The sequence below is a fragment of the Antechinus flavipes genome, chromosome 4 (genome assembly GCF_016432865.1).
Source record: "Antechinus flavipes isolate AdamAnt ecotype Samford, QLD, Australia chromosome 4, AdamAnt_v2, whole genome shotgun sequence".
Classification (NCBI taxonomy): Eukaryota; Metazoa; Chordata; class Mammalia; order Dasyuromorphia; family Dasyuridae; genus Antechinus; species Antechinus flavipes.
This window is the reverse complement of record NC_067401.1, coordinates 23,246,258-23,263,712: the sequence shown is the minus strand read 5'-3', so window position 1 is coordinate 23,263,712 and position 17,455 is coordinate 23,246,258. Positions and strand designations below refer to the sequence as shown.

Sequence of the window (17,455 nt, the reverse complement as noted above, 5' to 3'; positions counted from 1 at the left end):
ATCCCTTTTCAGAAGACTTCCAAGGGCGCTTCTGAATCTTAGGATTTAAATTTTAAATTGAATTTTCTAACCTCCTAAGGAGTCTGTTTCTTTGCCTATTTTTGTCATCAGAAAGGGGGAATTGTAGGGAAAAATTGGTGGTGATGGCCCAAACCTGTACATTTTTATCTTTAAGGGCGACAGATCCACGGGGAAATCCTCCCTCCAGAAGGCCTCCCCCGCCCCTGCGGCTCCTGTGGCCAATGGCTCCGCTTCCCATCAGAAGAAAGAAGTTCATGTTTCTGGAGTGAAGATCTTCTACGCTTCTCAGACCGGCACTGCAAAGGTGAGAGGGCTGGTCGCCATTTTGATTCCCAGACTTGTTCTTAGGTGTTCGTGTGACTTAAATTGAATAGTTTTATTCCTGAAGTTTTTTTTTTTCTTCTTCTTTCTAGGTCTCTATTCCTAATCTTCATACTTTCTATTTAACATAATCTTTTATTTATTTTTCTGGCTGAGGCAGTTAGGGTTAAGTGACTTGCCCAGGGTCACACAGAAAGTGTTAAGTCTCTGAGATCAGATTTGAACTCGGGTCCTCCTGACTCCAGGGCTGGTGCTCTATCCATTGCACCATCTGGCTGCTGCTTAACATAATCTTTTAATTAACTTTTCATTATGTGTAAAATTCTGATGGATATCTTTCGTTTTTCTTAACATCTTAGTTTTTGAAGATATTTTCTCCCTTCCCTACCTTGGTCCTTATAGCAAAAAGTTAAAGAGAACAAGCAGATTGGGCAAGGCTCTGGTCCTCTCTGCTCCTTAGTTTGCTTCCTGCTTCTAGGGAGCGGAGAAGGGAAGGAAATAAGCATTTATTTGGCACCTACTGTGCACCAGGCACTTTGCTAAGAGCTTTTTACAAATATCTCATTTGGGGAACTTGATGTTTAGGAGCCCCAGGATCCGGGGGTCTCCTCCCAGGGGCCTATTTTGGATACATCCCCCATCAAGCTGCTTGCTCACGTCCCCAAAGCTTCTGGCTTGGTCCGTTTTACCACCAGCTCTGTATTATTTCTGCAGCCTGGAACTTCTTCCTCCTCTAGTGCTTTGCAATTCCTGGGAAGGTCCTGGGCTGCTCAGGGCCCCTTGCTCAACAAAACTATGTTTGCCCAGCTTCTTTCCGACTGTCCCTAATAATTTAGCTTTTTAAAAAAAGGCCAAGTCCAAGTTTGTGTGCTTCAGCTTGTCATCCCCCTTGGGGGGTTCTTACCTTCTCAAGGGCCTTCAGCCCCTTTTTAAGCAGACAGGAGAGGGATTCCGGAAGCTCCCAGGCACACTCTTGCTAGCCTAGATCTTTGTAATGATTTTCACTTACCCATATCTTTTTATGCAGAAGAGATGCAGAATTCCCATTATTTCTGCTTCCCCAGAATTCCTTTCTGTCTGGCCATTCATCCGCCTCTTTGAGTCTGTGTTTTCCTTTCCCTTGTCACAGTGAGCGTATGTTTTGTTCTCCTGTTATACTTTGTCATTTAAGCACTCCGTATTACCTCCAGAAGCCTTTCTAGTTTCTCTTTTTTCCTTGTATTTATCATTTTTAACAGCAAGATCATAAGATTCCAGCTCATTTATATACCCTAGTTGAGTCAGCCATTTGCCAACTGTTGGACATTTAGGGGGTTCCCAGTTCTTTGCAATCACAAGCAGTGCTGCTGTACATCTGTTTGAACAGATGTATCTTATTTTCTTTACGAAAACACTCTCGGGGCACGGGTCCAACGATGCCATTATTGGATCACAGGGAGACGGAGGGAGCGCAGCCTCTCTGATCCTTGCTTTCTCACCTGTGCCATAACAAGGGGTCGGGACCAGAATGACGGCTCTCACTTGGGGACTCTGAGGGGCGGTTGTGCTCCTGCCTGGGAGCTCAAGCTGCTCTGCTCTGATGCTGCCTCCTGCAGGCCCCCAGGTCCGTACCTTGGTGGAGGGCAAAGTGATCCCTTCGGCCAGTCTTCAGGGAAGCAGGAGTTTTCTTCCTCGATTGTTTCCAGTCTGTTTCTTCTTGTGACTTCTGCTTGTGGCCTTCGATCTCTTATCCAGTGATGTGTGGTCTGTGATCCCATGGAGAGAGTTAATTAAAAAAAAAAAAAGTGGTATTTAAAAGGGGTTGAGACTGGTCCTGGGACATTCATTCCTGCTGAAATGGGCCCCGTGCCGCGTCCCTGCCATTCTACAGCTCTTTGTCTGATTTTTGTTCATCAGGGATTTGCAGCGACTCTCGCCGAGGCCGTAGCGGCTCTTGGTCTGCCTGTGGCGGTCATTAATTTGAAAGAATATGACCCTGACGATCACCTGGGAGAAGAGGTAGGTGGTGGATTTTTTGTTTTTTAGTGTCTTTTCCCACCAAAACACCTTCTGAGTCTTGGCTCCTGGGCTGCTCTTCTATTTAATAAATTTAATTTCCTTAAAATGGGTCTATTTGCTTTTTAGAAGGGAATCTGGGGCAGATGATCTATCTTGTAGCCCTAACTCTGAGACCCTGTGGGATTCTGGGCCTACGAGGAAGGGAGGAGCCCCCAGGCCTGTAGCTCAGAGGGCTGAGAGAACTCTCACAGTCGTTACTGTTATAAATACTGTGTGACATAATAATCAAGATTATATTGTTATATGATAATAATAATAATAATAATAATAATAATAAATAGCTAGCAACCTACACAACACTCATTGGATCCTCCTAGCAGCCTTTGGAAACAGCTGTTTTCCCTATTTTAACCGATGAGGAAACTGAGGCTGAGAGAGAAACAGTGGCTTGCCAGAGTCCCTCAGCTTGTAGGGCCCATGACTTCCTAGGCCATGACTGTGCCACCATGCTGCCCAAACGGGTGCCCCGAGCAGCGTGTGCCCTGGAGGTTTCCCACCCGGGTTCTGAGGTCGGGACCAGACGGGCTGGGGCGCGGGCTGGGGGAAGCTGCTTTCAAGTGACCATCTCTTCTGCTCCCAAGGGCGGCTCTCAGACTCCCCTGTTACTTCTTGTCAGCCCTTCCCTCCCTCTCCACGGCTCAGAGCCCCTATTCCAGGAGAGGAAGATGTGGAGAAAGACAGAGACCCGAGCCCAGGCCCTCTGGGGTGGGAGTTTGTCTTTCCTGGTCCATGAGTGTCCCCGAGCTGTGGGAGCCTTAAAGGGTGCGGCTTCCCTGCTTCTGAGCGCCACGTCCTCCATCACCTCTCCCCCTGCGTCACTCTCCATTCTACTCTCCTCCCCAAATTAGGGACAATCACAGCCATTCTCTTTCTGTTCCAAGCATTAGAAACAGGGGAAAAGCCTCTTCTCTTTCTTAGAGGCCAGGGCAGTGGGGAGGTGAGCTTAGAATCAAATGCTCCTCTTGTTAGGAGGCTTTGGAAATCCTCTGCAACACCATTTTCTTTTTGTAGGTAACCAGTAATAATATTTGCGTCTTCCTGGTTGCCACCTACACCGATGGCCGACCCCCAGACAGCGCCGAGTGGTTCTGCAAGTGGTTGGAGGAAGCAGCGAATGACTTTAGATTTGGCAAGACTTACCTGAAGGGAATGCGATACGCCGTGTTTGGATTGGGAAATTCCCTCTACGAGAGCGACTACAACAAGGTAAGGGGCCGCTTCCTTCCCCTGGGCCGGTGTGGATGGGACTGTTTGTCCGTTCCAGGGCCTCCCAGCGGGATTGTCTGATCGACTGATTGGCTTTCGAGGAAAAGCAGCAGCTTTGGCTGCCCACGAGGAGCCTGTTTCACGCTCTTCCCATTTCCTCTGCATCTCGTTCCCAGAGGGTTCTGTGATCCTCCTCAGGGGAGGGACCAGGGAACCTTAGAGCCACATTTTCAGATCAAGGGCCCTTGGAGCCTGCCCAGCTTGGGCCGGGGCTGTAGTCCGCTTCTGGAACAAGCTCGTTTCCTCTGGGCTGCCCCACTTATAGATTCAGATGGCCAGATGGGGTGGGGGGATCCCACACCCCCACCTCCGGGCCCACTGGGCTCACTCTTCACTTTTACTGAATCCTCCCCAGCCAGGGGGGATGCCCGACCTCGGCCCCCTCCCTGCCTCTTTTTGTCTGCCCGTGGGGCCCCAGTGGCTCTGATGGGTCCATGGGTGACCTGAAGAACTTTGGCGTGGTTTTCATTCGTTTGCTCTTGTCCTTGCTCTGTGTTCCTGGGACGGCCCGCAGGCAAGGCCCCTGAATTGCACGCAGGCTGTTCCTGCGGCCTCCCCTGAGCCCGATCCTTTGGGACTCGTTTCAGGCCCTCGAGGACCTTCTTTTCTGGGGCCGGAGCCGTCTAACCTTGGCCTGAGACTGTCTGGGACGCCATTTGGGCGGCACCGCCTTGTGAGGTGTCTGACCCGGGAGTCCGGGCACGTTGGCGAGTCTGTGTTCTGCCAGACCCGTCACTGGCCCGAAGACTCCTCGCCCTGAATTCCAGTCTTTTCTCCTTAATTTCTCTGCCTCAGCTGCGTGCTCCCTGGTTTCTTACAGGTCGGCAAAAACATCGATAGGTGGCTGTGGATGCTCAGCGCCAAGCGGGTCATGACCTGCGGGGAGGGCGATGGCAACGTGGTGAAAAGCAGGCACGGGAGCCTGGAAGCCGACTTTGCCGCTTGGCAGGCCCACTTCCTTTCCCGGCTACAGGAACTAAGCCGTGGCAGCTGCGGCCAGAAGAAGGCCTGTCGCCCCCACCGCCGGGGCAGCTGTGACAAAGGCAAATGCAAACGCAAGAAGAAGGAGGGCAAGGCCCCAGAGGTACCGCATCCCTGCGCTCAGCCCTGCCTCCCTCCTTCCCTCCTCCTCCACCTTGCTTTCCTCCTTCTATCTCTCTTTCCTTCCCTTCTTCCTTCTTCTCTCCTTCCTTCCCCTCTCTTTTCTTTCTCTTTTCCTTCCTCTTCCTGTACTCCTTCCCATCTCCCTTCTTCTTCCCTTCTTCTCTTCCTCCCATCTTCCCTTCTTCCTTCCCCTCTTTTCTTTCTCTCTTCCTTCTTCCTGCAGTCCCTCCTTCGCATCTTCCCTCTTTTTCCTCCCATCCTCTCTTCCTCCTTTTTCTGCTTCCTTTCCTCTTTTCCTCTTGCTTTCCTGTCTTTTCTTCTTCTTCCCGTCTTTCCTTTCCTTTTTTCCTTCTTCTCCCTCTCATTCTCCCTTCTTCTCTCCCATCCTCCCTTTTTTTCCCCTCCTCCCCTTGCCTCTGGCCGTGCTTCTTCAGATATACCACAAGCAGCTATTTTATTTTATCTTGTCCATCGGAAGATGCCTGAGCAGCTCCCCCTGCCCATCAGCCCGATTTCAAGGTGGACTGACCATAAGGATTAGGTGACTTTCCCATTATTTAATAATAATAAAGATAATAATGATAACAATAAAAACAATAATCAGAATCAGAATCAGAAAATTCACCCGGTCTCATAGAGTGCTTTTGGAAAATTTTTGCAAATGTGATTTTGTTTGATCTTAAAGACCCAAAGGGGCTTCTTCTTTACAACCTGCCTCCATCCCTCATCCTGTCTGCTCTCCTTAATTGTTGCCAAGAAGATTTACATCCCTGAAGCAGTGACCACCTGCAGGGCTGGTCCTTGGGCGGGCACCTTGGAAGCGCTTTTCTGTGGGGCTCCTTTGAGAGGTGACGTCTGTTCTTTACAATGGCCTGCATGAGTTTCTCCCATTTGCAGTTTTACAAATCCTGTCTTGCTGCCTCACACAGGGGAGGAGGAGCTGCTGGTCCTCTTTTCATTTTTACTGGGAAGACCGGCTGATGTTAGTGTCTAAATGAAGGAATGAACAAAAAGCATTCAGTAAGTGCTTATTGTATGCACTGTGCTGAGGGCCAGGTTACCGATGCCATTTATAAATACAGAGAGAAAAGACTCTAGAACTAGGATGGCCCTATAGTTGTGGGCCCCCAGTGAACCGTTCTTGTGGACCCACACTGAGCTTTTTAAAAACACTGAAGAGTGTTTTTCTGCACATGTTTCTTATACAGGAGGGACAAGAATTTGAAACCACGAGTGAGGAAGAGTCGGGTGCTGATGAGGGCAAGAGCCACAGCTCTGTGATGGACGTGGAAGATCTGGGCAAGCTGATGGGGAGCATGAAGCAGGCAAAGGTACCGTTCTGCGCCGGGGCCCTGGATGTGGAGTCTGGCACTCCTCCAGGCCTCATGTGGGAGCTCCTTGCACAGAGCTCAGACCTGTTGGTCTGCTGGGATCTGCTGGGGTCCTCCTGGGCTCGGACCTCCGTCTCCAGATGCAGAGTCCCTTGATTCTGGGAATAGACTAACAGGAAGTTTGCCTGTGGGCTTTGTCCCTGCTGGCAGTACGTCAGGTAGGTGCTAGATGGGGCTTGCCTTGGAATCAGGGAGAGTGGAGTTTGATTCCGCCTCATTCACTTCCTGCTGTGTGACTCAAGGCAAATCATTTTAACACTCCTGTGCCTCCTGATCCATAAAATGGGAATGATGAAAGCACCTACTGCTGAAGAGTGCAGTGAAGAACATGGGAGAATAAACTGTAGAAAGGACTTTGTACTTCTTAAAGCCCCTAAGGAATGCTAACCTTCCTCAGCACACTCAGTGCACTTGGGAACAATTCTTTTGGGTGACCATGGCTGAGCAGTGGGAGAGACTGGGCCTTGGGCAGGGATCCCTTCCAGAGTGGCCATAGAGATGCTGCTGCCTCAGTTTAGTGGGATCAGGACAGAAGCTCCCCACTCGTCCAATCATGTACCCCTTCAGCAAAACACCCAATCTAGCCCTTCGTTTAGTGTAGGTCAGTACGTGGTAGTCAAGTATTGTGTGGAGGGGAAGGGCTGTTCCTGGACTCTGGCCTACAGAGGCCGTAGTGGGAGCCTTTGGGCCGAGGCCAATTCTTTATGCCGTACGATGTTGTGTGATGAAATCATGACATCAGAAAACATACATCAACAGAAACTGAAGGGCATGAAGTAAAGATAAAGTAAGCAGCATTTAATAATAATGGTTTGTAATAGATAGTATTAATATACAGCCTTAAGGATGGCAAAACTCTTTATAAATATCATCACATTTTAATCCTCACAACAACAATTTTGGGAGCTAGGTACTGTTATTATTTCCATTTTACAGATGAGGAAACTGAGGCAGGAGCAGTGAAATGATTTGTCCAGAGTCACATAGCTGGTAAATGTCTTTAAAAATATTTATTTTATCTATTAATGGTACAAACCTCTCTTTTTTTGCCTTACCACTAAAATGATTAATAACGGTACTTCTTGAGGGCAGTGTAAATTCGATATATATCGTTTTGGACAATCTTGGCTTAACTCTTTGTATTAGAGCATTTTCCCATTTTTTTCCCCATTTTTGGGAATTATGGCCTTTAGAGCTGAAAAAGATAAACAGGCGCCAGTGGAAGTGCTACATATGTTATCTGTGCCCCTTATTATATTGTGATACTCATCTTCCAGTCTCATCCACCAACTATGCAAAGGTTCTTTGTTGAAATTGGATTGGTAAATTTCTGTCTTTCCTTATTCCAGGCAGTTCTTGCAAGTTCATCAAGTGTTATATGTTTATATTTTTACAAATTCTTCCGAACTCCTCGGAATGCTGAATTTGGAAGATTTTTGGATAGTTTAGAAAATTCTCTTTTTAAGTGTAAAGGTGTTTCTATATGCTGAGGATTTTTAGAGATGACACATTGTTTAGAGCAGGAAAGCCATGAGCTGATGGTAGTATCTCCATCATGTTTTCCCTGTGAGCTTTTCTTGAAAAGCACTTCCTTTCTTACTCCCTCCTGAATCGTTGCTTCTCTCCACCAGGGACAGATCATGGGTGTTTTTCTGACCATCTTTTAGGGAACATCCTGGGGAACGGCCCCTCCGGCCCATCTGAGGTCCGCCTCCTCGGGATCTTGGTTTGAGCTCAGGCTGACTTTTAGGTTGAACGCTGAGCCATGAGAAAGGCAGCCCCCTGCTCCTCGTGGCGGACAGTGAGCGCCCTTGTGCTCCCATTAGTTTTCTTCAGTCTGTGTGTAGCTGGCAAGAGTTGTTCATCTTCTTGGCCATTTTGTGGGGGTTCATTTAGTTAAATATGCAAATCCACATAGCCAGGCGTGTGATAAACTGAAAGGGAAGCGATGGAAAAGGGGCCACTGGCCTGCAGGGCTCCTGCTACATGGTGAGATGCTGTGGGAAATGTCTCCGATGCCCTGGTGGCGAGAGGGCACCGGCGGCTTGCTGCCTATGGACCAGTGCTGCTCTTTTAGACTGAGAAGGGCTGATGTTTTCTTCCTGTACCCCCATACATCTCGAGTGTCTCCAGCACTGGACAGCATCTTTAGAGGATCTGGCTCTTGTGAGGGAAGAAAACCGGAGGCTGGCAAACTATGAGCTTGGGATACCAAGACAGTAAGTCTGTGATGGTTGTTTTAAAGCTATATTATCTTTTATTTTTCCTAATGATTAGATGTCTGAGGCAGCTGAATGATAAGTACATAGAGCAGTGGAATAGGAGTCAGGAAGGCCTGAGTTCAGATCTAGTCTCCGACATTCACTAGCTATGTGAACCGCTCACTTCATCCCATTTGCCTCAGTTCCTCATTAAATGAGGATCATATTATTGTGAGGATCAAACGAGATAACAGAGAAAGTGCTTTTTATGAGTTTTTTCAAGTGATACATAAGTGTTTGCTAGTATAATGATGATGGTGAAGAACTAGTTTCATAGAAAAAAAAGGGAACCTGAGTTCATTAACCCTTACGCTGTATTTCAGGGTCTTATGATCTCAGTTTGTATCTTACATATTTTTAGCTTTAACATTCTATTTGTTTCTGTGTGTGTATTTGTGTGTATGTGTGTGTGATATTTCTATTTCCCTTTCCTCTCTTTCCCAAAGAACTGTCTTTTCTAACAATGAATAATGAAGAAAGAACAAAATAAAGTAACTAGTTCAGCAAAACCAACTTAAGAACACAAAGTGCTTAGAGAAAAGTTCCCTATCTGACAAGAACTGCTAGGAAAATGAATTTTGGCAAGACTGAGGTTTGGCAGAAATTCAGATTAGGCCAGCATTTTACACCACTTACCACAATTAGGTCAAATGAGTATGTGACCTGAATATGAAAGATCCTAGCATCAAAAACAATTGGAATAGAACCAGATTAAGTACCTTTCATGGCTATGGAGAGAGGGAGAATTCTTAATTAAACAAGGAACAGAGGCAATCTCAAAAGATAAAATGATTTGTCAGATGAAGCTGAACAGCTTTTGTGCTACCAAAATCAATACAGGCTGGCTAAATAGGGAAGTTTTTAGTTGGAAAACTTTTTATTTTGCATCGAATCTGCAAAATATCAATGTTATTTAGTAAAGCAAAAGTCTTGGAATCAGGAAGACCTGAGATACAAAAGTGCCTTAACAAAACATTTAATCTGTTTGCCTCAGTTTCCTCATCTGTAAAATGGAGGGGGAGGGCTGAACTCATTGGTCTTTAAGATCTCTTTCAGCTCTAAGTGCACCATCCTTTGGTAAAGGCCTTATCTCCACGATAAGTAGGAAAGTTGCACAGGTAGGTAAGACAGACCTCAACCATTCTCTGATAGATAGGTGACTGAAGGACATAAATGGTTTCCCAAAGTTGTAAACTAATAACAGAGATATTATTATTAATAAGAGAAATGCAAATCACAATAATTCTGACATTTTATCTAATACCTAGCAAATTTGCAGAGATTTCAAAAGATGGGAATAGTCATGTTGGAGAGGTTGTACAAAGTCTGTTCTCCTAATATATTCATGGTTGGTGGAACTGAAAGCACTAAATGAATTCTGCTAAGAGTGACTAAAATAATCATATTGTTTAATCTTCAGGCCAGCTTGATTGTTAGACACACATCCCGAGAAAAGTCAGAGATAGAAATAAAGGCTAAAAATGCACCAACATTTTTTTTGGTAGCTTGGGGAATGGCTAAATAAAATTATGCACATGAATGTAACGGAATGCTGTCACTCTGTAAGAAATGACTAATGAAGAATGGGAAGACTTTAATTGCCTAATAAAAAGCAAAGTAAGCAGAGCCAGAGAGACAATTTATATTATCACTTTAGCAATGTGAATGGAAAGAACAACAGTAAAAATAATCAAAACGGAATAATACAATTATAATGATGTGAAAAGGTGTCTTCCTTCCTCCTTTGCCAAGCAGAGTACAGCATACACTGCTGCATATAATGTCATTGATTACAATGGGCATTTTTCCCTCCCTCCCTCCCTTCCTTCCTTCCTTCCTTCCTTCCTTCCTTCCTTCCTCCCTCCCTCCCTCCCTTCCTCCCTCCCTTCCTTCCTCCCTTCCTTCCTCCCTTCCTTCCTTCCTCCATTTCTTCCTTCCTTCCTTCCTTCTTTCCTTCCTTCCTTCCTTCCTTTTCTTTCTTCCTTCTTTCCTTCCTCCCTCCCTCTCTTCCTTCCTTCCTTTCCTTCCTTTTTTTCTTCCTTTTTCCTTTCTTCCTTTCTCTCTCCTTCCTTCTCTCTCTCCCTTTCTCCCTCCCTCCCTCCCTCCCTTCCTTCCTTCCTTTTCTTCCTTTTTCCTTTCTTCCTTTCTCTCTCCTTCCTTCTCTCCCTCCCTTTCTCCCTCCCTCCCTCCCTTCCTTCCTTCCTTTTTTCCTTTTTCCCTCTCTCTCTCCCTCCTTTTGTTCCTTCCTCCCTTTCACAGTTGAGGTTAAGTGGCTAAGTTCACACAGCTACTAAATGGTAACTGTACTGAGGCTGTATTTGATCCCAGGCCCTCCTGACCGCAGACCGGGCACTCTGTGCTCCTGGGCACCCCCAGAGACGTCAGAGACTCAGGGCAGCGGGCAGCAAAGGCCAGGAGTGGTCCTGGCTGTGTGAGCCCGGACGGTCCCTTGGCAGAGCTCTGTCCGAGTTTCCTCCTCCTAAGATCGGGCGCCCCCTTCCCGGGGTGGTTGTGCCCGTCAGATTAGAAAGTGCAACCCGGGGTACTGGTTAACGGGACCACCCCCGACAGGGGCTGCTGGGAGCGGGCCCCCTGCCCCCTGCCCCCTGCCCCTTGCCCCCTGCCCCCTGCCTCTTGCCTCCTGCCTCCTGCGGTGCAGGGACCTGGGAGGCTCGGGTGAGTGGGAACGGCCCAGCCACCACTAGAGGGCAGCACACACCGCGCCTTCCGAGCCCTGACCGTGGTGCTGGAACGGGCCTGGCGGAGAGCTGCCTCTCCGAGGCCAGGCCGGGGCTGACGCCAGGCCCCCAGGGGCCCAGAGCAGGCGCTCCCCTCTGGCTTCCCTGAGCTTTCGTGGGGGTGGGCGTGGGACCCCGGAGCTCGATTAGGGGCGGCTGTGCGCCACCTCTCATTAGGACCCTGAGCACAGGCCGCTAATTGGCTGGCTCAGGTCACGTCCTTAGGAAGGGGCGGGGCAGGACTGGCACCCAGGCCTCCTGCGGTCTCTCTCGTGGTACTTAAGGTTGCTTGGTAGCGCCTCGGCCCTACTGTCCCTTCTCTGCCTTAGTTCCTCCTCTTGCTTGGTTTTGTTAATCACAAAGTAATTAAACACATCCAGGAAACGGGAAGGGCCAGCCCTGTGCCGGGGGGCGCTGTGGGGACTCCGCGCGGGGTTAGACCGGAAAATAGGAAGGAAACAATCCCCGTCCTCAGGGGGCGTACAATTTTTTTTTTTTTTTTGGGGGGGAGTTAGGGAGGGCAGGGAACAGTTAAGTCTATGCAAGATACATATGTTAATTATTAGGGAGGGGCAAAGGGAGAGACCCCAACAACCCGGGGAATCAGGAAAAGCTCACCCAGGAGTCAGTGGCTGAACTGAGCCTTGAAGAAAGTCAGAATTCCCTGTGGACCGAGTGTGGCAACCTCCGCCTTCCCTCCCCCCAGGGAAGAGACCGCTTCCGGGGAGCCGTTGGCGGGGATGGAGGGGCCTGGCTCCCGCCCCCGAGGCTTCCTGCCTCCCCGAGGTGCTGGCAGCCACTGTCGGGCCTTGGGGCCTCAAGGCCAGGCTGCGGGGTGGGAAGCAGGTGCCTGGGGCGGGGCGAAGTCGGGGCCCTTCCTCCTGTGCACGTTGTCTCCCTTGGGGTGCCTTTCCTGGCGCCTCCCCGCAGTCCTGAGGGAGAACAGCTGCTGTTCCCTCACCTTCTCGGCCTCCCTAGGTCTTTTTGGGGGCAGGATAGGCCGTTTGCAGATTTCAGACGTGATTCTGTTGCTGAGAATTCCCAGGGGAGAGGGGCATCCACTCGAGTCCAGAGCCCGGGGTGCCTGGGTCCCCGAACACTCGGTGACTTCCCCTGCCAGCAACAGACAAGGCTCTAGAGTGAGGTTTTTCTGGGCCCGCTCCCTCAGTGGCCACATTCTGCTGCCTTTCCAGCTCTCTTAGGCGATGCCCCTGCTGCCCCTGCGGTTGTTTTGGGGGAGCATTTCCTGGATGTCGGCTTGGTTCTTGGTCTGCTGCCTGCTTCACAATCCTACCTGCAGGACCCCGGCGAGGGGAAGGGAAAGGACGGTGCCATTTTGTCTTTGCGCTCAGGAAGGTGGCCCGTTATTAAACCAATCCCAGGGGCAGCTGAGATCGTGCAGACTTGTGGCCCCTCATTGGTGCAGGGCTCCCCGGGAGATGCTCTCTGCTCAACAGACAAATCGCTTACCGGATGGCAAATATTGGGTGGAAGTTCTCTAGGGAAACCTTTGTAGCCATTTGAATTGCAAAATGAACCCTCAAGTCTAAAATAAAAAAGTGGAATTGTACCAAGAGGGACTTGGGACTGATTCTCTGCTTACGAATGTGGGTTTTTATCTGTGTCCCTGAGAGAGATGGAAGCTGCCATCCCATCGTCCACATGCCCTGGCCCCTTTGACTGCAGGAGGCAAGGACTGCTTTTTTTTTCTTTTTTCTTTTATAATAACTTTTTATTGATAGGACCCATGCCAGGGTAATTTTTTACAGCATTATCCCTTGCATTCACTTCTGTTCCGATTTTCCCCTCCCTCCCTCCACCCCCTCCCCCAGATGGCAAGCAGTCCTTTACATGTTAAATAGGTTACAGTATATCCTAGATACAATATATGTTTGCAGAACTGAATAGTTCTCTTGTTGCACAGGGAGAATTGGATTCAGAAGGTAGAAATAACCTGGGAAGAAAAAAATGCAAACAGTTCACATTCATTTCCCAGTGTTCTTTCTCTGGGTGTAGCTGCATCATTTATCAATTGAAACTGAGTTAGGTCTTTTTGTCAAAGAAATCCACTTCCATCAGAATACATCCTCATACAATATCATTGTCGAAGTGTAAAGTGATCTCCTGGTTCTGCTCATTTCACTCAGCATCAGTTCATGTAAGTCTCTCCAAGCCTCTCTGTATTCATCCTGCTGGTCATTTCTTACAGAACAATAATATTCCATAACATTCATATACCACAATTTACCCAGCCATTCTCCAATTGATGAGCATCCATTCATTTTCCAGCTTCTAGCCACTACAAACAGGGCTGCCACAAACATTTTGGCACCTACAGGTCGCAGGGACTGCTTCTGAACCTGAGTTTTCTATATCCCAGCTGCTGGCGTGGGGGGTAGGGATGGCCTGAAGTCTTTTGGAAGAGAAATCTTGTTTTCACTTTTGCCACATAATGCTTCAAAAAAGGGTTTTTATTGATATTTTCTATTCCTTACACTATTATTTTATTCCATGTATTCCTCCCTTCTAGAGAGCCATCCTATATGATAAATAGTATTTATTTAGAAGGGGAAAAAGCCAGCACAACTGATCGATGCATTGACAAAACCTCTGCAATGTGTAACTAATGTCTGAGGACTCCTCACCTTCACCAGGGGTGCCTTCTCATAGCTCTTCATTTCAAGTCCCAACTTGATCTGTACAATTTTGTTTCATTTCCTCTTGATTTTTCGATGTGTATTTATTTCCATTGCCAGTGTTGTAATCACTTTGTATATTGTTTTCTTGGCTCTGTATTAGATCTTTTAGATATGCTTTGTTTTCTTTATATTCATCACACACTTTCTTTTGGCAATTGCGGTTAAGTGACTTGCCCAGGGTCACAAAGCTAGTAAGTGTTAAGTGTCTGAGGTCAGCTTTGAATTCAGGTCCTCCTGAACCCAGTGCTCCATTCATTGCATCATCTAATTGCCCCTCCACATTCTTTATTAAAACATGGTAATATTCCATTGTGTTCATATTCAATTTGTTTAGCCATTTCCCAATTGAGGAGCATCTATTTCTTTCTTTCTTTGTTTCTTTCTTTTCTTCTACTTGTCTATAATTTTTAGCTATTATGAAAAATGCTGCTATAAATATTTTGGAGTTTATGGGACCTTTTTTTCTTATTGATGGTTTACTTGGGCATAAGCCCACCAATGGACTCTCTAGTCCAAAGTATATGGACATCTTAAGCACTTTATTTGTATAATTCTAAATTCTTTCCCAAATGGTTGTACCATATTACAGCTCCAAGAACACTGTTACTGTGCCTATCTTCCCACAGTTTCTCCAACATTGACTTTTGTCATTTTTTGCCAATTTGCAGGCTGAGGTGAAATCTCGTAGTTATTTTGATTTACATTTTTTTTTTTATTATCAGTTATATGGAGCATTTTTTTCATCTGGTTCTGAATACTTAAGAGTTCTTTTCAGAAATGTTTGTTTATATCCTTTGACCATTTATCTATTGGTGTGTATGTATGTGTGTGTGTGTGTGTGTGTGTATATATATATATATATATATATATATATATATATATATATATATATATTTGTATTTCTATCTTGGATACCAAACTAGACAAGAAATTTGATGCGAATTTTTTTTTCTCACTTAACCATTTCCCCCTTCTTATCCTAAAAGCATCAATGTTATCTGTGCGGAAATTTTTCACTCAAGTAATCAAGTTATCTATTCTAGGGTTTCTGAAACTTTTTCTGCTCATAATCCTTTTCACTTGAGAAATTTTTACACAACCCTGGACATACAGATACAGAAAATAGATATACCCAAAAAAAAATTCTATTGATAACAAATCATAATTTTACAATCCCCACATTCAGTTATGAAACCCCACATGAGGTCACAAACCACAGTTTAAGAAGCTTTGATTTATTTTATCTTTTGTACTTGTCTCTATCTTATTTTGTTAAGAATACATCTCTTAGGGCAGCTAATTGGTGCAGTGGGTAGAACACCAGCTTTACAGATCATTGTGTGATCCTGGGCAAGTTATTAACCCCAATTGCAAAAAAAAAAAAAAAAAAAAAAAAAAAAAAGGATACATCTCTTACTCTTAACCTGAAACAGGTGTATGATCATCTGTTTCTCATCTTCTTCTTTTTTTTTGGGGGGGGGGGGTGTAGTCTGGTCTTTAATATGACGGTGTCATATTCATTTAGAATATCATTGTATAGTATAGTATGAGCTGTTTGTTTAAATCTAATTTCTGCCAGACTGCTTTTCAGTTTTCTTAGCAATTTTTTTTTAATCAAGTAAAGAGTTTTTTCCCAGGTAATTTAGGTTGTCTACTTTATCAAACACTGGGTTACTGAGTTCTGTTGTTTCTGCTTCTCCATTGTGTAGTCTGTTCCATTGGTTTGTCTCTTCATTCTTTAATCAGTACCAGATGGTTTTGATGTCTGCTGCTTTATAATATATTTTAAGTTCTGGAAATGCTGGAAATCCTTTGTCCTTAATTTCTTTTCATCCTTTCCCTTGATATTCTTTTGTTTCTTTCCAAATGAATTTTGTTCATTTTTTTTTTAAACTGATTAATGGGACATGAACACAAAGCCCCGTATATTTTTTTGAAACTTTATTGATCACATAAGTGATTTAACATTTCTCAGATGATTTAAGAGCAGGTTTGTAAATAATAAAGTGGGATATTCATTTATATTCATGCATCCTATTTAGGATGTGATAACTGTTTTTTGAGTGTATTGAAAACTCAAGATAAATTCAACAAAAGAAAAATCTAAAAATATATAGCTCTCATATCTTGGCAATCAATGTTTTTTCAATTGAGTATTACACCTAATAGCACAGTAATATAGTTGGTTCGAAGGCTAGTGCTTGAGGCCTGACGTTAAGAAGATCTGGATTCAAATCTAGCCTCAGACGATAGGTAGCTCTGTGATCCTAGACAGGTCAATTAACCTTGGGTTGCCCCAGTTTCTTCAGCAACAAAATGGGGATACCAATAACACTCACTCCTAGGATTGGTGTGAACCTCAAATAAGGTGATATTTGTAAAGTACTTTCTTTGATTCCTGTCACATTAGGAGGAGGTACTATGAAAATGCTTGCTCTTATATTGTAATTTAATCAGTGTGCATTTATAACATTGTTGTTTATAAAACACTTTGGATCTGAATACTAATACTTTTTGCTTCTCAGGGAACCTTTACATTAATTTTACTTGGTTTGCTTGATCTTAACAACAGATCTTTGAAGTAGGAAGGGCTAGTTTGATGATCTCCATTTAAAGCTGAAGAAGTGGATATAGGGGCAGGAAAGCGACCCAAGTCATGTGGTCATCAAAGGGCTGAATCCCTTGGATATGGCCCTGCCTCTAGACCCCTGTTGGTTTTGTTTTACATGGTTTCCCTTCATAAAATTCTGGCTTTATTTATATATTGGCTGTGAGTCTGAAGTCCTAGAAGGCAGGGATTAGATGATGGGCTTGGTCAGTCTTGTTTCTAAGTCTACAGAAGAATGGCTCCTCATGATAACAAGTGTTGAGCTTATTAAGAGCTCAAAGGAATCTTGTTGATGTTTAGCAGCATAGGGAAAGTCTGGCTCGGGCCAAGTGGACATCTTGACTTCTTATATCTAGTGTACTTACCCCTCCCGCTCCCCCCCCCTTTTTTTTTTTTTCTATTTTGGTTTCTTCTTTTTAAAAAAAAAAATTTTTTTTCTGGTTAGAGATGTATGTATATTAGCTTTTTACACATTTCTTCATGAATCATGTTGGGGAAGAAAAACAAAACAAAAGGAAAAATCACAAGAGAGAGGGAAAATGTCAGTAAAAAGAAGTGAACATAGCATGTGTTGATTTATTTTTCATCTCCATAGTTCTTTTTCTGGATGCAGATGGCATTTTCTATCATAAAGTCTATTGGGATTGCCTTGGATCACTGAACCACTGAGAAGAACCAAGTCTTTCACAATTGATCATCGAACAATCTTGCTGTTACTGTGTACATTGTATTCCTGGTTCTGCTTGTTTTGCTCAGCATCAGTTTGTGTAAATATTTCCAGGACTTTCTGAAATCAGCCTGTTCATCATTTTTTATAGAACAATAATATTCCATTACTTTCATATAGCATAAGTTAACGTAGCTATTTCCCAACTGATGGGCATCTACTCACTTTCCAATTCTTTGCCACCATAAAAAGAGCTATTATGTTAGTGGCACTGCTGGGTCAAAGTATATGCATAATTTTATAGCCCTTAGGGCATAATTC

General features: G+C 45.2%; 1 protein-coding gene and 1 long non-coding RNA gene across 2 annotated transcripts in view; one reads left to right on the top strand and one right to left on the bottom strand.

Moving 5' to 3' along the window:
- LOC127558739 (S-adenosyl-L-methionine-dependent tRNA 4-demethylwyosine synthase TYW1-like) overlaps nucleotides 1–17,455 on the top strand; it is a 214,641-nt gene that overhangs the window by 7,872 nt on the left and 189,314 nt on the right. Inside the window, exons 3-7 of the mRNA XM_051992012.1 lie at nucleotides 176–325; nucleotides 2,239–2,340; nucleotides 3,412–3,606; nucleotides 4,487–4,750; nucleotides 5,979–6,101. Of these exons, the coding sequence (XP_051847972.1) occupies nucleotides 176–325; nucleotides 2,239–2,340; nucleotides 3,412–3,606; nucleotides 4,487–4,750; nucleotides 5,979–6,101 (834 nt within the window). The remainder of the gene's footprint in view (nucleotides 1–175; nucleotides 326–2,238; nucleotides 2,341–3,411; nucleotides 3,607–4,486; nucleotides 4,751–5,978; nucleotides 6,102–17,455) is intronic.
- LOC127558743 (uncharacterized) lies at nucleotides 5,313–12,919 on the bottom strand. Its single transcript, XR_007952969.1, has 2 exons — nucleotides 12,122–12,919; nucleotides 5,313–5,760 (listed from the first exon to the last, which is right to left on the bottom strand). It is a non-coding gene; the product is annotated as an uncharacterized LOC127558743 (long non-coding RNA).